Raw genomic sequence first — 27,360 nt, forward strand, 5'->3', positions numbered from 1 at the left:
TCCCTCCCTCACATCTATAATCCTGTACTTTTATCTCATCCATGTGTCTATCTAAGAATCCTTTAAATGTTCCTGTTGTACCAACCATCCCTGGCAATGCATTCTATGGTGTAAAAACCCACCTCTGGCATCTCCCCTAAATTTTCCTCCGCTCACCTCTGGTATTCGCTGTTGCTGCCCTGCCGCTGGTTGACCACCCTGTCTACCCCTCTCAAAATATTAAATCTGAGGTAGGATGTAGAAGGTTCTTTGCCCTGGACCATTCCAAGGCTTGCATCCTCATTTCCTACCATCTGCAGACTTGAGGGCCACTGTTCACCACCCCACCCTACCCAGCTGCTTGTCTAACAACACTTTTTGAAATTCCTCTGTGACCTTTGCTCTCCTGACCTCTAGAACTTCCTTCAGCTACAATGTCCCAGAATAAAGGGATGGAGTCCAATAAGCACAGGCAAATAGAATGGAGATGAAGTTATAAGTGATGCTTGTCTTCATTAGCTGAAACAGAAAACACAAGAACTGGAAGGTTTTGGTCCAACTTTAGAAAATATTACTTCTTGCATCATAGCAAATTAGAGGAGAAGGCCATTCAGCCTTTGAGCCTACTCTACCATTCAATATGATCATGGTTGATCATGCAACCTCAGCCCCCTATTCCTCCATGCTCTTCCTATCCCTTCACCCCTTTAGCCCCAAGAACCACATCCAACACCCATTTGAATATATCTAATGAACCAGTCTCAACAATTTTCTGTAGCAAGGAGTTCCACAAGTTCACAATTCTCTGAATGAAGAAATTTCTCCTCATCTCAGTCTTAAATGGCTTCCCCCTTCTCCTTAGACTGTGACCCCCTTGTTTTTACTTCCCAATATCAGACACATTCTTCTAATATTGAACCTTGTCAGAATTTTATACATCTCAACGAGATCCCCTCTCATTTTCCTAAACTCCAGTGAGGAAAACCCTGGTCTATCTAGACTTTCTTCATACATCACTTCTGTTGTCCCAGGAATCAGAGTGGTGAATTTTCGCGACACCCTCTCAATGATAGGAACATCCTTTCTCAGATAAGGAGGTCAAAACTGTTTGGCCAAAGCTGCAGTAATGTGACCAGTTCTGTCTACCACACTAAGAAAGAAGAGGTCTAAAACCAGGAGTCAGAGGTTGAGAGCAGGCTCTGGGAAGTATTTTTAGACATCGAGAGTGGTTGGACTCCAGAATGTACTGAGAGCTGGTGGAGACAGAGGCTCTCACAACATCTACATATCTGGACAAGCACTTGAATCTCCAAGGCACGGGAGAGAACTGATCAAGTGCTTACAAATGGGATTAGTGTACAGCAGATGAGCACTCAATGGTGGGCTGAAGGGCCTGTGTGCCCGTGTCCCCCGTGACTCTTTGATCTCCGCATTGCCTCCAATGTGAACATCCTGGATTTTAATTTCTCCAAAATTGGCATCTCTGTTCTAAGCTCTGTAATTCCCTCCCTGAACTTACTGCCACTGCTTTTCTCTGTCTCTCCCTTTATTTCCTCATTCCTTTATTCACCCCATCTCTCTTCATTACCATCTCCCTTTATTTCCCTCTCCCTTTCCTTCTCTCTCCCTCTTTTCCCTCCCACCCGTCATCTGTCCTCTCTCCAGGGAGGATTTGCCATTCTGACATTCCCACCCCCACCTCCCAATCCGGTGGAAGCCTCAGTCCCAACCCTGGCAGCAGGAATTCCCCATCCCAGCGGGAATTCTCCAACCCAGCAGGAATTCCCAGTGCCAGGAGGGGAACTCTGCACACAAGGAGTTCCCAGTGCCCGCAAGAGCCGGAGCGATATTGGGACCTTCATGGATAACAGTTCGCATGTTCATCGCGGAATAGCCCCCGCCCCCTCCACCCACCCCAGAATGAACTGTGGAGCGAGGTGGGCGGAGGAGTTCGGAGAAAACCCTGCCTGGAGTGGGGCTGCTTAATGGAGCTATTCTGAGCGCGGAGGGTAATGGAGCAGGGCTGATGTCAGGACTGACTTCACCCACTGCCGCTTATAAATGGAGCAGAGCTTCCAGAGGACGCAGTAGTGACGGCCGAGGCTCGGGCAGACAGCACAGAGAACCGGCATTGTGCACCGATCGACGCGCAGGTAGGAACGGTCGGGGGAAGGGGTCTAGATCTGGGAGGGTGTCACTTCTGGGCTTGTTTCAGGGTCAGAGAGACAGCCCCGGAGAATCAACCACTCCGGCTCACGGGGCCAGGAGTCTGTGGGATCTCGCCGCGCACCTGGCTCGGAGACGGCGAGGAAATCGCTGCTCTCAGTTACTAGTTTCCATTCGAGAGGGAGTGTGGGACCTCTCCCGAGGGATTTCCGCAGCCGCCTCGAAACATAACGGTCAATGGATGACTTTGGAGAGAAAGATGTTCTCAGCGGGTCGGTCAGCCACCGTGGAGAGAGAGGGTCGGGATCCTTCATCCAGACCTGGTGGGAGGGGTGGAGAAAGGGGGAGGAGAAGAAGGGGCAGGACCTGGTTGGTGCTGAGAGGGGATGTCACTCCCACCTACCCCAGTCCCGAGCCGAAACGCGCACCCTTCTCCGGTGCCTGGGGTCCGACGGCGCCAGCTTTGTGTTCGCCCCAGTTTCCAGCGCCTGCCGCTCTTTAACCTCTCCCTGCTGGCCTCCGACTTGAGTTTGCGGGCGGAGCGTGAACTCCGGAGTGGATCGGTACGCGGCTTCAGCCCGGGACCCCAGCTCCCGCCTCCCTTCCCCCCGGCTCCTCTTCGTGTTCAGGCGTCCATATGCCACCCGCTCAGCCTTGCTGCCACAGCGGGCTGCCCGGCCCCTCTCTGCTCCACCGCAGGCCGGGTGCGCATTTACCGCCTCCCTCTCACGTCCCCGTGGCCACATCCATCAATTGGACCCATTGCCATTCCCCCTACACCCCCCGCGCTGCTCTCCCCACAATCCATCACCTCCACACCCCGGCCCGAGGGCAGCCCTTCCCCACCCTCCGCTTGCCCTTCCCACCCGGGAGAATGCGCCCCCACACAGTGAGAGGACGGCTTCTGGGGTCCTCTCGCACTTCCCACGCCGACCGCCCTTGGAGAAAGATCACACCGATCAGCGGGCGGGACCGAGCCGATAATATGACTGCACTCAGGCTCCTGTGGGATCTCAAAGGATGTCCCACTCACAGCGAGGCGCTCCCTCAGGTGGTCCTTTGAAGCAGGGCTGGATTCTAGGTTCCCTGGTTGTATTCAAAATGAGCCCAGACGGTCCCAGTAAGAGGTTTAATGGGTCAGACATCTCACCTCTTTCCATTCTACTCTCCCCACCCTCTTCATCTTCCCTCTACCTTTTGCATCTTCCTTCCACATCACCCCTTTCTCATTCACTCACCCCTTTCCTCTCCTTCTCCCCTCTCCATTTCCCTCCCTCTTCTCCTTTCCCACTCACCATCTCTCATCCTCAACCCTTCCCTTTCATTTTCCCCGTCTTTACCCCCCTTCTCCTCCTCTTCTCCATTTCCCCTTCCCTTTTTCCTCCCCCTCGCCCTCTCCGCTCTCCCTCTCCACTGCCCCACTCTCCAGTCAGAGCGAACCATGACCCTGAACAAGGTAGACCGGAGCCGGGGCCTGGACAAGCGCCGGGACAGCACGCCTCTCCACGGCCAGCAGCTGCACCGCCGGAGCATGCCGGTGGACGAGCGCGAACTGCAGGCAGCGAGCGCCTGCCCGTTGTCCCGCTGCCACGGGCAGTCCCAGCACGCCGGCTGGACCCCCGGCTCCTCCGACTCTGTCACGTCCAGCGACAGCGACAGCGGTGCCCACCTCTACAAGGTGGTCCTGCTCGGGGGCCACGGAGTCGGGAAATCCAGTCTGGCGCGGATATTTGGGGGCGTGGAGGAGAGCGAGCCTCATGAGACGGAAGGGAGAGGTGAGTGTGGCTCGGGCTGGCGACACGGAGGGAGCGAGGGGTAAGGGCAGACGTTGGAGAGAGGGAGGGAGAGAGGGGAGGAAGGGGTGAGGGCAGAAAGAATGGGGAGAGGAGAGAGAGGGTAGAAAAAGGAGAGAGATGAAAGGGAGTGCAGAGATGGGAGATGAGGAGGGCCTGAGGAAGGTGGTCAAAGTTTTCCTGCTGTATTTAGGGATATGAGGAGGTTAGAGAGGAGCAAAAGGTACCACAGAGAAAGAAGAGGATGACAATGGGATAAAGTTTGAGAGAGGGTGAATCAGCAACTGTGGAGAGACATGGGGAGAAGATCTTTTGGGAGGCAACCCTGCATCTGAAGAGTAAGGGGATAGGCAATAGAAAAAGGTGAGGGGAAAGTGGCGAAAGCTGGTGTGATAGGTGGATCCAGGTGAGGAACTGTTGATTCGCAGGTCTGCCAGGTGGATGAAAGGAGGATGGAGATAGCAAGGGGTGGGGGGGATGGGAAGGCAGGTAGTGATGAGTCGAGAGAGTAATGGGCAGCATAGCTGATGAGAAAGGATAGATGGAACTGAGGGAGGGTAGTGGGCAGATGGGATTAATGGGGGGGGGGGGGGAATGGGGGACGCAGTGGGAGGAGAAAGAAACTGGGTCTTGGGGGATTGGAAAGGGATGTGTGTGTGAGAGGACCTGAGTAGATCAGAAGGAGAGGGAGCAGGTGCCTTGAAATTGGAGAATTTCTGTAGGAAGCATGTTTAATTCAACTTTTTGTACGTGTTTTTTGAACCACCGTAGTCCTAATGAAGGTGTTGTTGGGGAGGGGTGTCACGATTTAGAGCCTCCAAAGATCAAAGATTTCCAAGTTGGGATGGAGTGGAATGTGAGGTTGTGGTGTCTCCTGCATCTGTTGCCAGTGTCTTTCTTAGTAGGAGAAATGTCTGGGCAAGAAACCTATAGATAGTGTTTACTGTAGTGGAGGGAAGGAGAGAGTGAATGTGTAGGGAGGTTGGGTGAGGTACTGGTCTAGAGGAAAGGATGAACCAGGTAGTAGCATGTCTCCTGAGTAATGTTGGCCCTGCACTCAGCCTGGTAAGCAGAGAAACTGGGAGAGAGTGTGAGCGTGTAAATAAAAAAAAAAGATGGAAAGAGAGAGATGGAGGTAAAGAAAGAGAGAATGTGGATAGCTCTGTATGATAGGAACCTGGTGAAAGTCAACCTGGTCAGACATAAGTGAGGGTGTACAGGTGCAGAGGATACACAGTTGTATGCCCAGACTGGGGCGGGGGGAGTATTCCCCATCTGTTGGGGATTGGCTGTGTGTGGATTGACTGTCCTGGAGAGTGAGGATCCTCTGTGCTCAGGAAAGTATGGCACTGTTGGTGATGCTGGCGAGATTTGGTTCTGGGGCTGACTCTGCTAAAGCTTGGCATGGTGGGTTATGTGGCTAAGGCTTGGCCAGAGGTTGATGAGCTACCTTCTCCTTCAACCAACCTTGCCAAGCTGTTTAACCCGGCAATTAGTAACTGGTACTGGAGTCCTAGAAAGTCACAGAGGGGTTAAAGATAACATTTACTCCTCAAGAATCATATCTGTGGGTAGATAGATATTCGCAACAAAAATCCAACAGCTTCAAGGTAACTTTACTCCCTCCTGGAATATTAAAGCTGGACATGTTCTCAGACCAATAACATTTGAATTGATTTAGACAACCAACTCTAGACGGATAACCTCTGCATCAGCAGGTTGTAGGTGCAGTCCCCACATTGTGAACAGTTGTAGAGTCCAGGCTGGTATATCCAGTGGGAGTACACAGTACACTTCATTGTTGGGGACATGATTATTGTAATTGTAACCTCACTTGCATTTGATAAAGGGTCTCTCTCCTTCCCCTGATCTGCTGAATTCCTCCAGCTTCTCATTATTACCCATTTCTCCTGCCTTTTTGAGCACTTAAGATCCCAAGACACAGGAAGGTAAGTAAATAAAACAGGAGTCCACTCAACCTGTTAAGCCTATCCCTCCATTCAATAGGCTCTGGGCCACAACATCACCCTCAATCCTCTAAACCTTCAAAAGTGAGTCCACCTCCACTTTAATGAATGAGCTCACACCTTGGAGCAGAGATTCTAGAAATCCCTCACCCTATTAGAGAGCAGGATGGTTGTCTGCTGTGTCTCACCCACATGATTGATATCAGATATCTAGCTTGGCCTTGTCTGGAAGCTTCCTGTGCACAAGTTGGCTGCTGGTTCCCACAACACAGCAGTTCTAGTTTTCCATTGTCCATGGAACAGATTGAGACATCCTGATGTAGTGAATGATGCTTTAGGCAAGGCAGTCTTTCTTGCCTCCTGCTATTTTCCCAGCCTGGGGTTCCCTGCATGTTATCCACATTTCCCATAGCACACTCATTCTGGAAACCTGACCATTTTATTGATTCTGTTAAAATTGGCCTTCAGCTGTCTGTCCCCTGAGACAAGGCAGCTGTAACCTTCGCTGGAGATATTAATAGAATCCACTGCCTGAGATCAGGGTTTCCCTGGTAGCTAGTTTAATCTCAACTTTAATAATTAATAGAAATTAAATGCAACCTCTTCAGTAATGGTGGAATGGGGACACAACTGTGTCTGTCCCCCCCCCCCATTAATTCTTACAGTATTTGCAAATTTCTGGGTTTATTTCAGATTTCCAGCAGTGTTTTGATTTGAATCCTGCTGGGTGAGGAAGACAGTCAAATGAATTGTCACGGATCAGCAATGCACATCTAGTCCTTTGACTGGTTCAAAACTTTAATTGTAATTCACTGGAATCTCCATTGCATGACCTGGGAATGGTGGTGCTCCTTCTGCAACAAAAAGCGGCCTGCCTCTTCCTTCTTGAGGTTATTGAGGTGGGCAATGAATGGAGCTGTTGCCAGCGACATCCAGACTTTGAACACTTGAGAACTAAAACAATGTGCTGTTGGGTGGTCGTGTGCTCTGAGGGTGATGCAGAAGGCTTCAGGGGATGTGGAATAGATAAGTGAATGGGTGATGGAAAAACATTGTAGGAAGTATTTAACTGGTGAAAGGTTGAACAGATGGGCATCCTTGTGTCTGTATCACTAAAGGTTGGTTTGCAGGTTCAGCATACCAATTATAGGAGGACTTGAGTACAAGAGGTGCGTGGTGAGAGAGGAAATATGGAGAGCTAGTGGCTCAGTTTCGCCAAGTTGGTCAAGAGTGGCTTCTTGACTGCAGCAGTATCCAGAGACAAGAATTGGTCTAAATTCAATCTCCTTCCTTTCAGGGGATACATTCAATAGGTCCGTCCTGGTGGATGGGGAAGACGCCAACCTCCTCTTGTTTGATATCTGGGAACAGGTTGGTGCACACTCTTGTTACTGCTTCTCCCCTACAATGTGTGTGTGTATGTACATACACATACACATATACACACAAACACCTTGCATGTAGAATTACACACATGCACACACATACATATGTATAGTGCAAATCAAGTTGTATGTCTACAGACTCAAGTTCATGATCACACACTTACACATTGAGGGTGGGATGGGGGTGGTTAGTGCATGAATGCAAACCTCAGCTGGTTTCTGACCCCTCACTAAAGGAATGATTGTTAAGGCCAACCTTTATCCAGCTCCTTATTGGTTTGGGGTGGGGTAATGATTGCTGCCAGCAAGGGGTTCTGTGATGATCAAGTAGATCAGTAAAGCATTAAAGGAACTCATCGAGTCATAACATCACAGTCATACAGCACAGAAACAGGCCCTTTGGCCCATCACCTCTATGCTGACCATCATCTCTATCTGTACTAATTCCATCCCCATCACTTTGACTATTCAAGTGGTTGCCAAAGTCCTTCTCTAGTGTTGTGACAATACCTGCCTCCACTGCCCACTCTGGCAGTGGGCCACTACACTCTGGCCTGAAACATTCTTCTCCTTACCCTCCATTTTAGACTTGATCTGTGCCCCTGGTAATGTTGTACATCCTCTTAGCTTCCTCTGTTTCAAGGGAAACAAACCCAATCTCTCCTTGTAACTGAAACACTCCATCCCAGGCAATATCTCAGTGACTCTCCGCTGTGGAATCTCACCTTTCCTATAGTGTGGTAACCGGAACTACACACAATGCTTATAAAGTTGAACCATAACTTCCCCGCACTTCTGTTCTAACAAAGACAATCCTTTTGCAACCACCTTTTCACCTTCAGGGATCCATGGATGCATACCAAGCTCCTTGTGTTCCTTGACACTCCCTCAAATTCGACCATTCATGGTGTGTGTCCTATCCTCATTCTCTCAAAATGTGTCACTGACATTGCAAGAAGTGCTACACTTTCACCTATACCTCATCCCTCACCATTATTCAGGGCCCCAAACAGTCTCTCCCAGTGAAGCCACACTTTACAGGGATCATTTACTGCATCCGGTGCTCCTGATATGCTCCTCTACATTGGGTGCAGAGGAGGAGATCCTTTAATTGAGCACCTTCACTCTGTCCATTGCAATTCCAAAGACCTCCCAATGGCCAACCACTTGAATTCCACACACCATTGTCACACTGACATGTCTGTCCATGAACTCATGTACTGCCTGGTTGAGGCCACCAGCAAATTGGAGGAACACCACCTAGTATTCCCTCTCAACAATCTCCAACCTGGTGGCATCAATATCGACTTCTCCAATTTCTATGACCCCTCCCTTGAGTCTCTGTCTTTTAATACCTCCCTGACACCTTTTCTTCAGCTCACCGCCACCTTCTCCAGCACTTCTGTATACTGCACTAGACTCCAGCATGTGGGGATTTTCTTGTTTACCCTTTACATTTCTCAGGATTAAATTCCATCTGCCATTGCTCTGTCATCTTGCCAACTGATCAACATTCTGTAGCCTGTCGCTGTCCTTGGATCCTTCCTATCACTGATCCCAGAACTGCATGCAGAACTCCAGCAAGGTTTTGTAACCAGGGGATCCTGCTTTTGAATCTTGTCAGAGGCCTCAAGTCCTCTTCAAAGGGCAAAAGTAGCAGGTGGGGTTTGGTGAGGGTGGGGAGGGGTAATGGGCAGGTCTGGAGGATGGAAATGGGTGAGACTGATCGACCCACCGGTCTAGGACTTGCTCATTCTAATCGGCTGTGTGGTGTTTCCTGACCACGAGAAGTGGGAGTTTCCCTGACCTGGCTCAGTCGCAGGATGGGACCAATGCAAAGGGCAGACCTAATGGGGGCACAGAGTGGTCCCAAGAAATGGGGCTCAATGGCAAGGTTTGGCTCAGTATGCTTGCTGGTATCTTGAGTGTAAAACCTTTGTTCACCTTTCAAGGATGACACCAACTGGATCCGTGATCACTGCATGAAGCTGGGAGACGCCTACATCATTGTATACTCGGTGACCGACAGGGCCAGCTTTGAGAAGGCTTCTGAGCTGAGGATCCAGCTGAGGAGAGTGAGGCAGGCTGAAGACATTCCCATAATCCTGGTTGGGAACAAGACTGATCTGGTTCGGACCAGAGAGGTGTCAGTGGATGGTGAGTCTTCATCACATATGGGAAGGCCAATGTTTAAACTGGTGAGATAGGATTTCATGGGTGACTTGATAGAGATGTACAAGATTATGAGGGTCATAGATAAGGTGGACAGCCACCACTTTTTTCCTGGGGCAACAATAGCAAACAGAGGACATCTATTTAAGGTGAATGGAGGAAAGTTTAGGAGATGTCAGAGGTTGCCTGGAATGCTTTGCTGGGGGTGGTGGTGTTACAATAGGGACATTCAAATGGTTTTTAAATAGGCACATGTGTCTAGGAAAAATGGAGGGTTGTGCATGTGAGGAAGGTTTACATTGGTCAGCCCAACATCATGGGCCAAAGGGTCTGTGCTGTAATGTTCTATATTCTAATGTTCAGCCTGAGGGCAGGATCTCAGAGTTTAAAATATTCAAGTTTTACCAGGGGACCAGGCCAATATTCCAAGAAATGACACGGGAGCAGTGTCTAGTGACTAGGCAAGTACTTAGTTAATCACTGGGATTCCTGGACTGAGAGGTTATCTGTCGCTAGGTGGCTGAAGAAGTTGGATCAGTATTCTTTAGGGTTGAGAAGAATGATGGGTGATCTTATTGAAGCAACGCCTCTTTGCCTGCATGTTGGTTGCTTCTATCTGCCTGTTGGAATGCTGACGATTTGTGTTTCCTCTGCAGAGGGCAGATCATGTGCTGTGGTCTTCAACTGCAAGTTCATTGAGACATCAGCCGCTCTGCACCACAACGTGAGGGACCTGTTTGAGGGCATCATCCGTCAGATCCGCCTGCGCAGAGACAGCAAGGAGGACAATGAGCGGCGACTGGCCAATGCCAAGAGGCGGGAAAGCGTTGGGCAGAAGGCCAAGCGCTTCCTGGGCCGGATTGTGGCCAGAAACAACAAGAAGATGGCCTTCAAACAAAAGTCCAAGTCCTGCCACGACCTGTCAGTCCTCTGATACCAGACTGGGCAATGTCAGCCATCAGCAGGCCTGTGTGTCCTCAAGTGGAATGAGATATGTTGTTGCTCAGACAGCTTGTTGGGATCCAACTATACAAAATGGATGTGAGAAGCTGCCCAACGTGCGAGGGGTGGTGGGTGGGTGGGTGGGGGAGCTGCTTCTCCTGACACTGTCGTGGTTGCTGCATCTGGAGCTGTGATGTCCCCTCCATTCCCGGAACCTTAGAGCAAGTCCTACCTCTTTCACTTTGAGCATAAGCACCTTGTCCCTAGTGGTAGGGTGATGTCTTTGGGCAGTCCACATCCAGAGCTCCCCACTGCTATCTTCCTGTCAGTGAGAGTGGTGTGGGGGCAGGGCTCCAGTGCCATTGTAGGCACCCAGTGGATGGGGTGACATTGCTAGCTGATTGCTACCAGGTTGTCGGGAATGATCAAGTGGTGCATCTCCTGCTAACCCACAAATTCCTGTCATTGAAGACAAGCAAATAGCTGTAGTTCATTTCTCTGTGACCATTAAGGGTGTGATATAGAGGGGAATCTTTCCAATGTGGACCTCCTTGGATGGTGGCCAGGTTCTATCTCTGGTTGGTGGGAACCAGGTTAACTGGATGATAGGCAGGGATTGCCAGTGCTATGGGACAGGCCCCAAGCTAGTCCGGCAACTTAGGACAGATTGCACTGGCTCCTCCAGACTGGGCAGACTGCTTTGAAGGTGGTATGCGGAAGATCAGCAGGTGCTGGGCCATGGAATCGTCCTCCATCTCAATGGTAGGGGCAGAGTGCTGTTTCCAGTGTTTTGAGCCACTGAAGGCTTCGGGAAGGGTGATGAAAGTGAGGGATCCAGCTCAGAAAGAGCTGGTGCTGAGACCGTGACAGGGAGCAGGTATTTAGGGAGGATATTTGACAGAAGAGGATCTGTCTCCTGTAGGCAGGTGAGGAAGGCCCTCCTGGTGCAGGCCAGAAGAATCCCAGTTACAAAGGCTCCCCCCTCTTTCCAACCTTCGATCCAAGGGGCAATCAGAAGGGATGTGCGCTCCCGCACCAGCCTGTTACACCATCACAGATGAAGTTTCACAGAGGAGTCGGGGGCCAGCTTTTGGGAGATGCAACTATTCTGGCTCTCTGCTGCCCATCACACAATGCTCAATGGAATGTTGGGAAGGAATCCATGTGTGAAGCTGGGGAATCTGATCTGGGGACTGCATTCTATTTCATCTGAGGCCGGCACTGGTGGGAGGGGGGGATGGAGAGTGTGGGGCCTTTGGGTGCAGGAGTTAAATTTAATGATCCCTAGTTCCCGATTTAATCTGTACCCCGAGCAACAAAGTCTAACGTTTGTAAGTTTATTGAAAATGGACAGAATAAAGGGAAACCAAAGAGAGGTCACACATGCCTGGCAACTTGTGAAGTGCGCAGGCCCGTACATCACTGAGGATGTTTGGACATGTAATGATCAAAGAACAGGTGGGCAGCTGATGAGAAACAACTTAATAACTGAGCAATAAGATGTCATTACTGCGGTTCACTGTTAGCTCCACTCTAGTTCATTTCTGTTTAATATTGCTGTATTCAAATGATTTCCTAATTGTTTACATATCAATTTTTGTATTTAAAATAAAATTTATTAAGCATTGCAACAAGTGCACTGATTTATTTTTTACCTGGCAGAGCAACTGTATCACGCTTGCAACATAATGAAAAGAACTAGTGTAGAAAAAAATACAATTGATTAAAATCTCACCCAATGTTAAACCCCTCCCTCACACCATCTCTTGGTGACCCCTCTCCCTCCATGCCCAGTGTCACTGATGTTAATCCCACTCCCTCAGTGATCTCTTGTCCCCAGCACCCAGTGTCAGTAGCTCCTTTCACAGGAATTAACAGCCAATCGGCCTTTAAAGTGTCTAGTGTGAAAGCAAAATCAGCTCAACACCGGCATCAGATGATGTCATCTCATGACAGGGATTGATGGCCCCGACCCCCTAGTACAATCACTGGTGTCTGCAGATGCCATTGTTTCAGTCAGGCAAGTGTAGAATGACCAATTGCATTGTGGGATTGAAATGACCCAAGATTTTGTGTAAGTGGAGGAAGGTGAAGGAAAAGATAAAAATGAAGGTATTAACTTTGCTGTTGAAAAGTTGCAGCGGGAGAGAGAGAGAGAGAGGGGAAATAAATAGCAATAAATATCAATAGCAGACAATTTTTAAACAGTGTGGGAAAGTTGCTAGTGCTATTGCACAATTTATAAAGATCATGGGAAAATGCTACAAACTTTCCCACGCTGTATAAAAATTGTCCATAATTGCTAGCATTTTCCCATGGTCCCTTGTAAAGGATTATATTGGCCGGCACAACAACAACAGGGGCAGAAGGGCTCATACTGTGCTGTACATAAAGCTTTATTATGTTATAATTAGGCATTATTAATTTTGTTTATATATAAGATCATAATAGATTGATCAGGATTTAGGGCAGGTTCACCATTGCTCCTTGCAAGTGTGAAAGCGTTCAGTGTCCCAGTTAGGAGTGGTCAAGTGTGAAAAGCCAAACCCCCTTTCCTATCCTAGGACACTGAATGGTCAATTTAGTGGGATGCAAGTGTGAAAGGGGCTATTGACTCTTCTCGACTGTGCAAATTTGAGTCGATGGTGCCCTCTGTGTCCTTGACCTATATCTCCTCAGACAACATCATGTAATGAAACAGGTTATCTGGCTAGTATTGGCTTGCAGTTTGTGGAACCTTGCTGTGCCAACAAATGGCTGAAGTTTAGAAGTTACAATGGAGACTCATCACAACTACTCCATAGGCCATACAGCGGCTGTTAGGTGTGGGGGTGCACAGTAACAGGCCCTTCTGGCCTATGAGCTAGCACCACCCTTGTGACTAATTAACCCACAAACTCCATATGTCTTTGGACTGCTGGAGGAAAGCTACATGGTGAATGGGAGAATGAACAAACTCCTTGCAGACAGCAGCGGGTTTGAACCCGAGTTGCTGGTGCCATAATAGCATTGTTCTAACTGCTACACTACCTGTGCTGCCTGGCTTAGGCACATGGATGTAAGAAAAATGGTCGGTAATGGGCTTTGGTTAGGGCAGGGTTAGGCTGATGTGGAGTAGGTTTTCATAGATTGGCTGAAGGCCCCGTTCTGTTTTATGTTCTACTGTTGGCAAACAGTCTGATTCTGGGCATTGATGCACTCACTCTGATCCTCTCTCTCTCTCTCTCTCTCTCTCTCTCTGTTTCTACTCTGTAACTGTGTGGCTAAAGCTTTCCAATCATGTTAGAAATAACATAAAACCATAGAACATTACAGCACAGAATCTGGCCCCTTTGGTCTTTCTTGTCAAAGCCGAACCCTTTTTATGCCTCATCCCATTGACCCATAGGCCTTCATACCTCTCACATCCATGTACCTGCTCAAGTTCTTCTTAAATGTTAAAATTGAGCCCACATTTACCACTTCAGCTGGCAGCTCATTCCACACCCACTACTCTCTGTGAGAAATTCCCTCTCATGTTCCCCCTAAATTTTTTCTCCTTCACCCTTAACCCATGTCCTCTGGTTTGTATCACACCTACCCTCAGTGGAAAAAGCCTACCTGCATTTACTCTGTCTATACCCCTCATAATTTTAAATACCTCTATCAAATCTCCCCTCAACACACATGAACTCTGCAGCCTGGTAGGAGGGGGAAGTGGAGCCAGGCACAGGCAATGATGAAATCCTTGCCCTACCTCGGTAGAAATGGGAACAGTGAAAAAGATCCATCCTGTTCACCCAACCCTTGAACATATGACCTCAGAGTCATGATGGTCATGGACAGGATACATCAGCAAATCTTCTCTCAGGTCAAAAGAAACCATAGAAAGAGAGGCCCTCAGGGATATTGGTGGTGATAACCTAAGAACAACCATTGCAGAAGAAAGAGCTGAGCTTGTATGTTGGAGAACATCGCAGCCCCCATCAAGATGAGCAGACCAGTCCACCTCACTCAGGTAATGTTAAGATCTAAACCATGAGTCTTGCCATTGAGAACAATGAGTGCTGAGTTAGAACAGGGAATCAAATGTGGAGTTATTGGAAATTATTATATGTCAACATGTCCAATGACTGGAGTATGATGAAGACCAAGTTCTGCTAAACCTTTGTTCCAAACATCAGTTGATACCCTTTTGGTTATAGGGTTGATATCTCTCTTTCTTCTTGTCTATCTCTCAATGTCTCTCTCTTTGCCTTCTCTCTCTCTCTCACCCTTTCCATTTCTCATGCTTCACTCCATGTCTCTCTGTTGAACCCCCTCTCTGCTTCTTTATTTCTGTTTATTTTTCTTTCTCTCTGTGCTTTCTCCTTCTCTATTTCTTTGTTTCTCTCTTTATACTCTCTGCTGTTCCTCTCTTAATCTTGTTGTTTCTTTCTTCCCTCCCTGTCACTATACCTTGTTGAATCCCTGTCTCTCTCTCTCTCCCTCCCATTTTCCCCACTTTATCTGATATCATGCATGTTTTTTTTTCTCCGTCCAGCTTTATTTTTATTCATCAACAGGATGTGGGAGTTGTTGGCACAACCAGCATTTCTTTGTTACGTGACACCCACACACCTGTGGATCTAGAGCCGTGGGGACTACAGCAGGTAGATTTCTCTTATATATAACTTTCTTTTAGCTGTTTCTCCCCCTCCATCTCGAACTCTACTTGTGTGGGGTCCTCCTCTTCTGACATTTTTCTGTTTCTCTTCCACCCTCATCCTTTTGATTTGCTTTTACCTCCCCCCACCTCCGTGTCACACTGAACCCCTGAAGTTTATACTACCTGCTTCCCACCTCCCCCCCCCCCCCCCCCCCCATACCAATTCATTTCACTGGAAAAGGATGTGAGCACAGAAGGGGTGTGAAATAAGAGAAGGTGCAAATGCAGTTACCTTGTGGAATTAAACGGTTGCTCTGGGTAGAACAGAAAATCAATGATTAACAGTATTTTATTAAGGATTTATAAAGGGTCGTTTCCATGCACGGGGACAAACCTGAGGCACGGATTAGAGCAGGTAAGACCAGTTCTTCTTGATGCTTTGTTGTTGATTATTATCTTTCTTTTAAGTTCCAGATTAAAAGTGAGGATGTATATGAAAAGTGGATGGACCGGAACAGAGCTAGTGAGGGAACAAGGGTGCAGTGATAGGTGCCTGTCCTTATCCATAGGAAAATCTCAGCCATGCGTTCAAACCAGAGGTCTGCCAACTTTCTAACTTTCAGAAATCACCAGTCAAAATCTGGGGAAACTTTTCAGAATCTTTGTATTTGAAATGTGGAAATGAGTGAATTAGAAAAAAACAAGATATTGGAAATATTTTTCTTCATATTGTCCACTGGGGTCATTGAGTCACACTGCATGGAAACAGGCCCTTCAGCCCAACCTGCCCTTGATGACCAAAATGTTCCACCCACACGAGCCCCACCTGCCCTCTAAACTCATTTTATCCATGGATCTGTCCAAATGTTTCTTAAACATTGTTCTTTAGGGATGAAAAAAGATGTGAGCAAGTCAGTTGCTCGGAGCACGGGTTTTATAGTTCATGTTATGCTTTGTATTATAATCAAGGTCACCCTGGATCCCTCGAATTTGCCTTGGAATAATTTTATTGCAGTAATTACAGTGAAATTAACTGGAGGCAAAACTATGAACAGGAAGAAACTGTAAATGGTTGGAATTGGGAAGGAAGGGAGAGAGGAGAAAATGAGGGGGATAAAATAAGCAGAGAGGGCAAAAGGAGAATGAGAGAGTAGGATAGGAAGAGAGATTAGTATCCCAAGGAGAGAGACAGAGACTGGAGGGAGAGAGAGAACAGACGAGGGCCTGAACAAGAGAGGAGAGAGTACAATATTTAAAAAAGGAGAGGCAGATGGGTAGATAGAGGTGAATGTGAGGCAGACGGTGTAAGAGTGATAAAGTATGTGAGGTATCTATAGAGATGTGAGAGGAGAGAAAGTGGGTGGGGGAAGAGGCAGAGAGAGAAAGAGGAAGGAAAAAGGGGGAATGAGAGGGGAGGGAGAGAGAGAGAGAGGGAGAGAGAACGGGTGGGGGGGAAGAGAGAGAGAGAGGGAGAGAGAGAGAGAGAGAGTGAAAGGGGAGCTTTGGAAATAAATACCAAGGAGTCCAAGGAGATTAGCCATTGAGATGTGACTGCAGTTCAGAGCTGGGCGAGAGTGATGCTGCCAATTTAATGGCCAACCCTCTCTGCAAGGTCACAGTCTCACTGCTGACATTGACTGGTTTTTTAAGAATGGGTTTCCTGAGGCCTTTTCCATTTCTGGGCATTTCATTAACAGCTGATATACTTCCATTCTACAGACTCCACAACAATGATTCCCATGGGGTTTCTGCCCATCAAGGAGTTCATCCAGGTGAGTAACCAGACAATTCCCCGAAACCATCATATTTGGGTGTAGAAGCGCAGAGTTTCATTTTGCCTCTTGGTGCTTGCTTCTCTCGGTAATTTTTTTTTTACCATTTTCCCTCTTTCTCACTCCCAGCTTTGCTCTCATATTTTTCTTTTCCTTCATGTTCTCTCTCTCTCTCTCTCTCTCTCTCTCTCTCACATGAAGACTAATTTCTCTCACAAGTTCTTTTCACCTTCTAATACACAAAGGTGCCTGAGAAACTCAGCTGGTCATGCAGCATCCATAGGAACTAAAGGGAACCCAAAGTTTCAGGTCTGGGCCTAATTCTGTTAACTTCCCTCCTCCTGGAAACCCTTTGTCATTCTCACCCATTCTCTACTTCTCCCTCACTTGATTTCATCTCATGCTCTCATTTCCTTCAATGTTCTTTCTGTTCCATGTCTGTATTCCCCCTCCTGCTCACTATCTTTTCCAGTTGACCGCTCAAAGTTGTTTCCCATTTCTCTGTGTTTGTTTGAAGTATCACCTCTAGCTGAGCTGTCAAACTCCCATCTTCCTTCACATGCAGATTTTAATTTAACCGTTCAAGGAGTTCCTATTGATGTTTCCCTCAAAATTAGTCAATCAACTGACACCATTGAGGTGTGAAATGAAAACAATAATTGCTGGAAACACTCAGCTGGTCAGGCAGCATCTGCAGAAAGAAAAACAGTAGGGCCTTTCAAACTACCATGTAAAATGGGGTTAACCGGGCAAATTGCCTGGTTAGCACCCCAGTTATGCAGCAGTTAGAAAGTGTCTGACCTGGTCAACCCCGTCAGAATCCAACCTGGTCCCTGATCTACCTCAGAGATTGTCAGGGGACCCAGTTAAACTTACCTAGGTCGCGTCCACAGGCGATTTAAAAATGAAAACGGCCGACCTGCTTATTCCAGTGATGTCAGTGCTTGCATGTCAGCGTCCAAACATCTGGCAGTACTTCTGGTGCGTTCGTGACACATCATTGCGGGGGCAGGATCCCCCTTAAATCGCCAGGTTGGCAATTTAATGAGTCGATCCCCCTACAATTTAAAAGGTGCTTCCAGCATCTTTGCCCCTGTAATTGGACCTGGGTCCCAAGAGGGCTACCCAGGCACTGCAGTTTAAAAGAGGTCAGAGAATGTTTCAGGCCCTGGAATCTTCATCAGAGCTTTAATCTCGAGATAGGTTGGCCATGTTGGAGTTTGAGGGATTGGTTACTCCATTCCCTTTGTTGCCAAGGTGACTCCAATTAAATTTACTTCATAAAAACTGCTGAGGATGTCCTAAAACTGAAGGTGAAAGCATTCTAGAGATGCAGTTAAATAGGAACGTCTGCAGATACTGTGATTGTAGTGTATTACACAAAAGTGCTGGAGGAGCTCAGCAGATCTCACAGAAGAAACAAAGATATATAACTAACGTTTCAAGCCTGAGTCCTTTGTCAAGGTACGAGCTGAATAAAAAGACAGGGAGGAGGGAAGAAGGGGCAGGGGGAGGGACACAGGCTAACTGCGAGGCCATACATGAATATGGATGGCAGAGGGCAGGAGGAGCTGGAAGGAAGGAGATGGGGAAAGAGAGAGACAGGAAAGGGGTCTAATAGAAATGATGTTAATGCTATCTGGTTGGAGAGTGCTCAGTCAGAATATTGGGTGTTGTTCCTTCAAAATGTACTGGAGGTGGAGGGCATTTGGGTGCAATTGGCTAGCACAGGCTCGAGGGCCAAAGGGCTGGTTACCATGATTGAAATGGAATGTCTCTAAGAGGACCCTGATGTTGCAGCAGATGGAATGAAGGTGCTCAACGAAATGATCTCCCAGTCTGCTTCCGGTCTCTCCAATGAAGATATCAGGAATGCTCATCTTTTCTCTCCCAGCTCTGACCCAAACCTCTGGCACACATCTGGGGATCTGCTGCTAAGGATGGGGGCTTCATGCTGATGGGAAGGTGGGGGCCACAACTGCCCCTGGACTGGATTTGTAGGTCACAACCTCTGGTTTCCTCATTGTTCCTTCCTGTGGATCTGCATTCCTGCACAGGGTTCTAAAACGTTCAGGTCTGTGAAGATCTAACAAGTCACGAGGAGGTTTAAATCAGAGATACAGTGAATGGTCACAGTCCTTTTCTCAGTGTCAGTGAGTAAAACTAAAGGCATAGGTTTAGGGTGAGAGGGAAACAATAAAAGGGATCAGCTCCGATCCCCAACACCTCCCCACCGCCATCGCCGATCCTGCCCGGGAGCCCAAGGTCCCTGCTCTGATCCCAGCCCAGAGGCATCAGCATAAAACAACAAAGAACAAGGGAAGATTTTTCAAGCAGGAAATAAAGTTTAATTCTTACCAAAAAACAACATAATCTTTTCTTACAAAGATAAGATAAATGCAACAACAGTCAAAATAATGGTAACAACACACCAGAGACCCACTTGAGCACGGCAGGTTAAAAAATGTTTCAACTTGTGATGTCATGTCGCCGTGGAAAAGTTTTTCAGATAACTGAGAATTTCGGTAAGGTGGTTTTCGGACAATTGGAAAAGTACCATGAATATAAATATTTCAGGATCATTTACTCAGCTGCAAGATACTGTTCATCAATCTCACAGCTTGTGAGAAGAAACTATTTCCCAGCCTGGCAGTCCTGATTTTGAATCTCCTCTCCCTCCTTTTTGATGGTCATGGGTTGAAGATGCTGTGAGCTGGATGGAGCCATTCTTGCATCTCAGTCAATGAGTAATCACCAATTTAAAATGATCATTCCATGGGATCTTTCTGTATGTACATTAATTCTCCCATTCCCTGCATTATAAGATAGTCAGCACTTCTGGATGCACCTCTCATTGGTTTGATTTTCTGTGTCTCAAGGTCACTACTACAGAGAAGCAGGTTCAATCCCAACCTCTGCCGCTGTCTGTGAGAGATTTGCACATTCTCTTGTAACTGCTTGGGTTCCTCAAGGTGCTCCAGATTCCTCCCGCATCTCACAGACATGCTGGTTCATGGGTTACTCAGTTGCTATGTGTCACTGCCTAGCATGTGTGAGAGAGGGTTACAAATCAGGGGTGGGTGGAGTTGATGGGAATATGCAGAGAATAGAATAGGATTGGTATAGAATAGTGGTTGATGGTCAGCATAGACTCAATGGGTCGAAGGGCCTTATTTATGCTCTGTGAATCCAGAAGAAGATTTCTCAGAATCTAATTTGTATTTAAATACTCACTGGGCAGCAAACGATGCTGAATATTGACAAAGAAACTATATTAGGATAAAGCTACAGAGCATTTACAGTGCAAGCATGCCATTTGGCCCATCTGCTCTCTGTTGAGACTCTTTTGCACCAGTTTCCTCCTGCCTCTTGATTTCCTCCTCACTGTTGCATCCCTTTTCGCATGTGTTTATTCAATACTCAACATGCGGTGCACAAGACAAAAGTAAAATATAGCAAATGCTGAAAATCTGAGATTAAAAACAAAAAAACACTGGAAATACTCAGCAGACCAGCCAGCACCCATGGAATAAAAATAGATCAGTGAACTTTGAACAGAATTGGACCAACAAAATTCTGACGAGGGGTCTTCAACCTGAAATTTTAACTTAGTGGTTCTCAACCTTTTTCTTTCCACTCACATATCTCTTTAAGTATTCCCTATGCCATTGGTGCTCTGTGATTAGTGAGGGATTACTTAAGATGGTATGTGAGTGGAAAGAAAAAGTTTGAAAACCACTGTTTTAATCGTACCTCATTGACTCGTTATGTGCACAGTTTCATAACTCTAAAGGAAATGGCCCAATGACAATTTTTCTCAAGCAAAATATTTCAGTAACAATTGAGTCTGGAGCAGAGATTCTCATCCTTTCCTTCCAACTCACATCCCACCTTAAGTAATCCTTTTGCATAGGGATTACTTAAAGTGGGATGTGAGTGGAAAGAAAAAGGTTGAGAACCACCCCACAGATGCTATCTGATATATGGAATGTTTCCAGCAATTTCAGTTTTAATTTCAGATTTTCAACATCTGCAGTTGTTTATCTCATTCTTCTCTTCAGTCTCCTTGCCAATGTTTGTCAGCCTGGACCTGCAGTTACAGATCCTCTGTCAGTGACACCATGCTCTGCTTGCCTATCCTTTCACTATTGCAAGGATAACGATCCCAGTTTAAGGTAGTAAAGTTTACCACAGGGTCTAGGTCAGTTGGGGAGGTGGGCCAAGGAGTGGCGAATGGATTTTAGCTCTGACAAGTGTGAAATGTGGCACTTTGGTAAGTCAAAGCAGGGCAAGAGTTCCATGGTAAATGGCAGGGATCTGGAGAGTGTTGTACAACAGAGAAACCCCAGGGCCAATGCCAAGGGTGGACATTCGCGGGCATTGCCCACCCCCTCTCCCGTTCGTGGCCATTGCCCCCCAACTGAGGTATTGTGAATCCCCACGTTCTGCACTAGCGTCACTGTGTCCCTTGTCTCCACGCGATATAAGCAGTGCATTTGTCTGTTACATCGGAGGGAGGGGGAAGTGTGATGGCGGCAGCACACGGAGGAGGTTCATGGTAGGTAGGTAGGCACCACCACCCACACCCACTGAGCAATTTTTCAAACATCAGATTACGCCCCCTGTGGTTACCCTAATGCCCCCTGATTGGACTTGTTCTGACGCTGACCCTGGAGAGATCCAGGGGTACAGGCATATCGTTCCCCGAACGTGATGACTCAGGTGGTCATGGTGGTGAAGAAGGTGTTTAACATGCTGGCCTTTATTGAACAGGGTATGGGGAAATCGTGATTCAGCTGAACAAGGTGAGCCCACATAGTGCAGTTCTAGTTGCCCAGCTAGGAACGACATCAATAACTTGAAGGGAGTGCAGAGGAGATTCACCATGATGTGGCCAGGACTGCAGGGGTTAAGTTATAAGGAGAGGCTGTGTCTTTATCCCCCAGAGTATCCGAGGCTGAGGGGTGATCTTATAGAAGGTTACAAAATCCTGAGGAGCATGGATTAAAGTGAATGCTCATTGTTTGTTTCAAAAACGTGAGGGTGTGGGATTAAAATGAGAGGGGAGAGATTTAAGAGGGACCTGAGGAGTAACCTTTTCACTCAGAGGGTGGTCCATATCTGTAACAAAGTGCCAGAGGAAACATGTCCAAACATTCAAGAGACATTTGGACAGATTTATGGATGGAAAGGGTTTAAAGGGATATGGGCTGAATGTAGGCAAATGAGACTGGCATGGAATGCCATCTTTGTCAGCATAGATGAGATGGGCCGAAAGACCTATACTTTGCTGTATAACCCTTTTGTCCCATTTACCTGTGTTTGGACAATATCAATATAACCTACCCTATCCATGCAGTTGTCCAAAAGTCTTCTCAATGTTGTATCTATCCCCACCTCTACCTCTCCCTCTGGCAGCTCATTCCACAGCCCCATCACCCTCCATGTGAAGACGTTTCCCCTCAGGTTCCCTTTTAAATCAGTTGCCTCTCATCTTAAATCCACACCCTCCAGTTTTAGTCTCCTCTGCTCTGGGAAAAAGACGATGACTTTATCCTTACCCTTCCTGATTTTATAAACCTCCATGAGGTCTCCCCTCAGCCTCTTATGCTGAAGGGAGAAAGGTCCCAACCTCTCCTTATATCTCAAGTCCTCCTGTCCTGGCAACATCCTCATGAATCTTTCCTGCACCCTTTCAGATTGATATCCTTTCTAAGTGTGGCCTCACCAACAGTTGTTTACATGATGTCCCAACACTTGAAGTCAGTGCCCTGACTGATGAAGGCAAGTTTGCCATATGCCTTCTTCACCATCCTGTCTACCTGTGTGGCCACTTACAAGGAACTATGTACCTGAACCCTGAGATCTCTCTGTTCTACAACACTTGCCAGAGCCCTGCCATTTACTGTGTAGCACCAGCCCCGAGTTAACCTCACACTTTTCTGAGTTCATTTCCATCTGCCATTCCTTGGCTCACCTTCCCAATTCATCTTGATGGTCCACAGAGCTGACCCTCCCTGTCACACCTTGACCTAGTCCCTTTTGTACATTTTCTAGAGGTCACTATGGAGACTAGAAGTGACCACAAAGGCATTTTCCAGTGTCTACAGACTGAAAAAGGTTTAATTTAATTTTTAAATTTGAAATTTAGAGATGCAGCAATGGTAATAGGCCCTTCCAACCCATGCTGTCCAAATTCCCCCCATGTGACTAATTAGCCTACTAACCCTGTGTGTCTGGAATATGGGAGGAAACCAGAGTGCCAAAAGGAAACCATTATGGACATGGAGAGAATGTACAAACTCCTTACAAACTGCGGTGGATTCGAACCGGGGTCGCTGGAGTTGTGCTATTGCTACACCAACCATGCCATCAATTATCTACCTATTGGTTATGTCGTTTTAGCAGAACTCCCTTAGGTTCATACTCTGGTAACAAGGGTTAAGAAATAATGATTAATGCATTTGTCTCTGAACAGGTAGCTTTTCTGCTCACTGCACTCAGTGTCCTATCTGCAGCCAAGTCTGTCCTGGTACCAGAGAATTACGATGGCCAGTTCCCTTGGTTCCTGACAAAGGTGAGAGTTCTTCACCACCGAGCAGCGTTGAGGACGTGAGCAGCCTCCGAGGTCCAGCCTTCAGATGACTCCCTGTTCTGCTGACTGGGCAGCACAGTGGTGTAGAACCTCTGCCTCACCATCTCACAGTCTGAGTTCAATCCTCACCTCCAGTGCTCCCTGTCTGGAGTCTGCATGTTCTTCCATAATGTCACAGAGTCACAAAGTTATACAACACAGAAACAGGGCTGGGTTATCCCCATTGTCTTCATTTGGCTAAACATTACCTATCCAGGTATCTGAAACAAAGATATTTTAGCACATAGAACATTCCAGCACAGTACAGGCCCTTTGGCCCACAATGTTGTGCCGACCTATGTACCCTACACCTCAACAATCTAACTCTCTATTTTTCGTACATTCATGTGCCTAAGAGTCTTTTAAATGCCCCTATTGTACCAGCCTCCACCACCACCCCCTGGCAATGCATTCCAGGCACCCACCACTCTCTGTGTAAAAACATTTACCTCTGACATCTCCCCTAAACTTTACACCACTCACTTTATTTTAAAAGTTAAATTCTCCCTGTCTCTGTCACCTCCTCTGGCAGCTCATCCATTGACTCACCATGTCTGGAATGGACATGTGGCAGGAGAAACCCACAGCCACATTGGGCAATTCCATCACACTTGGTTGCAGGATTCAAAGTTCCATATAGCATTGGTTCTTTTTTCATTCATTCTTTTAAAATGGTAATATCACCGTTCATCTCTTTGTCTGGGTGAACATATTCTTCCACAAGAGTGATCGTTCCTTTCCTGTTTCTGACTCCCACCCAGGAGACAATTCCACCCCCCTTTCAGAGTCCTCCCTTTCTGCAGCTATCCTTGAGTAGCAATGCCACTCCCCCCTTCTTTCACCTCCCTCCCTATCCCTTTTGAAACACTGAACCCTGGATCATCAAGCAGTCAATCCCACCCTTGTGACAGTCAAGTCTCTGTGATATCCACAACATTAGGCTTCCAAGCTCTGGAGAGGAAACCATTGACTTCCCCCATCCTGTACATGTGTGGGTTGGTAAGTTAATTGGCCATTGTAAATTGATCATTCTTGTGTATGTGGGTGCTAGAAGCTAGAGGGAGTTAATTGGAATGTGGGGAGATTAAAATGAGATTAATATAGGAGTAATGTAAATGGGGAGGGGGTTTGAAGGTCAGCATGATTTCAATGGGCCGAAGGGCCTTTTTCTGTGCTGTATAATTCTAAGATTCTATGACTGTGGATATTGAAGGTTCCTTGGTTAGTAGCTCAGCTGTGTTTTGTGGTCAACATTTGTCATGCAGCTGTTGTTACCTGTTCATTATCAGTGGTGTTGGGGACCCATGGAGCATAGATTGGCTGACGAGATTCCTTCAGTCCACTGTTGGACTTCAGACTCATTTCTGGGCTGACAGAAGTTCGGAAATGATGGGGAAAGATGGGTGTTGGGTGTGTTCTCTGCCAGCACTGAGGGTCCAGGACCAGAGGACCCTCTGTGGAGAGGGGATGGTTATTGGGTCCCTTGGTTTCATTGGGGAAATGGAGATGGATGAAACAGGCAGAGAGAAGGGGAAGGGAAAGACAGTAACCAAGCCTTTCAGTTTGCAATGTGCCTTTATAATTTCAGATTGAGGCCAATGCCACTGGAGAATTTGGATTCAGGCTGGTTGATGATTACAATGGGACCTTTGGGATTGAAAGCCAAATGTTCCTATTCTCTCTCAGGTCTTTTGATCGGGAAGAACAGGACACTTATGAGCTGAAGGTACGTGGCTGGAGGCTGGAACTCAACATAATGGATACTTGCTCCTGCCTGCGTCCCTCTCTCTTTGCTTCAACAGAGAAGGACCACTCTGCTGGGAAAGTCAGCTCCAGATTGGTTTCCTTGGCATAACCCACTTTCCCTCAGCTCCCCCAACTTTCTCCACTGTTCCTCTGACCCAGACAACAGACAATGAGGTATCTGGGAGGATGTCACATGGTCGTCATTGAAGGGTAAACCAAGCAAGGTTTCCCTCCCAGTGCATCAGAGCAGATGAGCCTTGTTTGGTGTTACCGCCTGTACAAAGAGGCTTATGCCATCAGCAGGGATACAGGTGATAGCTGTTGGAATAAAATTAAGTTCTTAAACATGGAAGTGCTGGGGTTCAGTCTTCTCCTGAACAGAGCAATGTGAAGGGGCAGTGAAGAGATGGGGGTTCTTTATGATGGTGGCTGCCTTTTTGAGTCTGCAATGGATTGGAGGTCAGAGCCTGTGATGGACCTGACTATGTTTGCTACCAGCCGCAGCCTTCACATTCCTGGACACTCAAATCCCCAAACCAGGCTGGGATGCAACCAATCAGTGTTCATGTAGAAGTTTGATAGAGTATTGGACAACATACCAAATCTCCTCAGACTATTTAGAAAGCAAATGCATTGGAAGAATTCAGTTTCTAAGTCCTCAGCAAATGAAGCAGCCCTGCTTGCTCACTACAAGGCCCAGTCAATTCTCAAGCACGTACTGAAATGTGGCAAGGAATATTCGTGCCACAAAATGGTACGAACAGGAGACAATCAACATTCAATGGAATTGCCTTTCGCTGACTCAGAATCCCACTATCGAAATCCCAGGAATAACCCTTGACCTGAAAGTCCACTGGACCAGTCGTGTAAATGTTGCAGGTCAGATGTGGGGGAATAGTGAGGCATGACTCTCCTCCTGGCATTCCAAAGCCTGTCCACTATTGATAAGGCACAGGCCAGGAGTAGGATGGAACACCCTACACTTGCCTGGATTGCGTAGCTCCAGCCACACTCAAGAACCTCAGCAGCACCCAGGACAAAGCATCCGCTCAGGTGGCACCACCCACGAACCCTCTCCCCCCACCTCCCTCTCTCCACCACAGACTCACAATTGCTGTTCATCTTCTACTCATCTGAGAACTATTGGTACCATGTAACCGAGTTCTATCTGTTGCATGGTCGGGTGGTCGGCGACTTGGCCACACACCTTTGTCGTCAATGACCCAGTTCCATGAATGATTAAATGAAAATGATATAGAGAACCTGCAACAGAGAGAGAGGGAGAAATGCAGGCAGACATAGATGCCTCCTAAGAAAGACTTGTCAGGCTGAATGGCCTCTTTTGATTCCAATAATTTGAACCTGGTGCATCTATGTGCAGGTTGGCCAAGCCCTGAAAGGGACATGTTTTGTTTCAAGCCATAACCTAGTGAACCCGGTCAACCTTGGCCCAGACCAGCTTGTCCCAGTGAACATTGGCCTGATCTAATCTTGGCCTGGTCCATTCTTGGTCTGGTCCTACCTTGGCCCAATCAACAGCCCAATCAACCTTGGCTCAGTCAACTTTGGCTCAGTCAATCTTGGCCTGCTGCAATTTTGGCCTGGTCCAAACCTGGCCTGGGCCAACTCTCAGCTTGCATAAGTTGGGCCCACCTTAACCAGTCATGGACATTCGCTCCTACTTTGTGACCCTGAACCTCCTGATTTTCAGTCTGTTGTCTATGCAGAGGCACCATGGAATGATTCAATGCAGGAGGCTATTCATTTATTATGCCTAAACTGGCCCTTTACATAAAAACCCAATCTCTTTACCCTTCTCTCTAAAAGATTATTTGATACAGACAATTTACTAATTACCTTCTGACTATCACTCCTGCATTTTCCAACATCCCTGCCACCTGCCTGATTATGATTTACCAGATGAAATCATGCCTCTCCATCCTCCTCCAACCTTAGTGTCTGGAGCACTGAGCCCTGAGGTTGTGAATGGTCCCTGATTAACGAATGCTGATTTGCCTCCCCATTGCAGATTAACGTTGAGGACCCTGAGGGGAGACAGGTGGATGGTCCTCTTTCTGTTACCCTCATTGTTACTGATATGAACGACAATGCTCCAGAGTTTGAACAGGACCCATTTTCAGGCACAGTGTACAAGGGTGCACATGCAGGTAATTAAA

The 27,360-nt window shown here is 47.2% G+C and overlaps 2 protein-coding genes across 3 annotated transcripts in view; both read left to right on the forward strand.

Annotated features, from left to right (window-relative positions):
• The first annotated feature begins 1,991 nt into the window (after positions 1 to 1,991).
• Positions 1,992 to 12,010, forward strand: rrad (Ras-related associated with diabetes). Its single transcript, XM_069899533.1, has 5 exons — positions 1,992 to 2,132; positions 3,575 to 3,920; positions 7,203 to 7,276; positions 9,243 to 9,447; positions 10,119 to 12,010. The coding sequence occupies exons 2-5, from the start codon at positions 3,587 to 3,589 to the stop codon at positions 10,394 to 10,396; spliced, it is 891 nt and encodes a 296-aa protein (XP_069755634.1). The 5' UTR covers positions 1,992 to 2,132; positions 3,575 to 3,586; the 3' UTR covers positions 10,397 to 12,010.
• Positions 12,011 to 14,975: 2,965 nt separating this feature from the next.
• The window catches only part of cdh16 (cadherin 16, KSP-cadherin), a 56,303-nt gene continuing 43,918 nt past the window's right edge, over positions 14,976 to 27,360 (forward strand). The window contains exons 1-6 of one of the 2 annotated variants that reach the window (XM_069902024.1): positions 15,021 to 15,035; positions 15,389 to 15,446; positions 16,751 to 16,803; positions 23,282 to 23,380; positions 25,026 to 25,163; positions 27,213 to 27,351. In XM_069902024.1, the coding sequence (XP_069758125.1) occupies positions 15,410 to 15,446; positions 16,751 to 16,803; positions 23,282 to 23,380; positions 25,026 to 25,163; positions 27,213 to 27,351 (466 nt within the window). In that variant the 5' untranslated portion in view covers positions 15,021 to 15,035; positions 15,389 to 15,409. Of the gene's footprint in view, positions 15,036 to 15,388; positions 15,447 to 16,750; positions 16,804 to 23,281; positions 23,381 to 25,025; positions 25,164 to 27,212; positions 27,352 to 27,360 lie in introns of both variants that reach the window. The other variant, XM_069902025.1, reaches the window with a different exon arrangement.

The sequence above is a fragment of the Narcine bancroftii genome, chromosome 10 (genome assembly GCF_036971445.1).
Source record: "Narcine bancroftii isolate sNarBan1 chromosome 10, sNarBan1.hap1, whole genome shotgun sequence".
Classification (NCBI taxonomy): Eukaryota; Metazoa; Chordata; class Chondrichthyes; order Torpediniformes; family Narcinidae; genus Narcine; species Narcine bancroftii.

What these genes read in the sequence shown, in the direction of transcription:
- rrad (XM_069899533.1), top strand. Translation starts at nt 3,587, where the DNA reads ATGACCCTGAACAAGGTAGACCGGAGCCGGGGCCTGGACAAGCGCCGG. An exon ending in TCATGAGACGGAAGGGAGAG is followed by an intron (nt 3,921 to 7,202) that starts GTGAGTGTGGCT and finishes CCTTCCTTTCAG; the next exon opens with GGGATACATTCAATAGGTCC. An exon ending in CAGAGAGGTGTCAGTGGATG is followed by an intron (nt 9,448 to 10,118) that starts GTGAGTCTTCAT and finishes TTTCCTCTGCAG; the next exon opens with AGGGCAGATCATGTGCTGTG.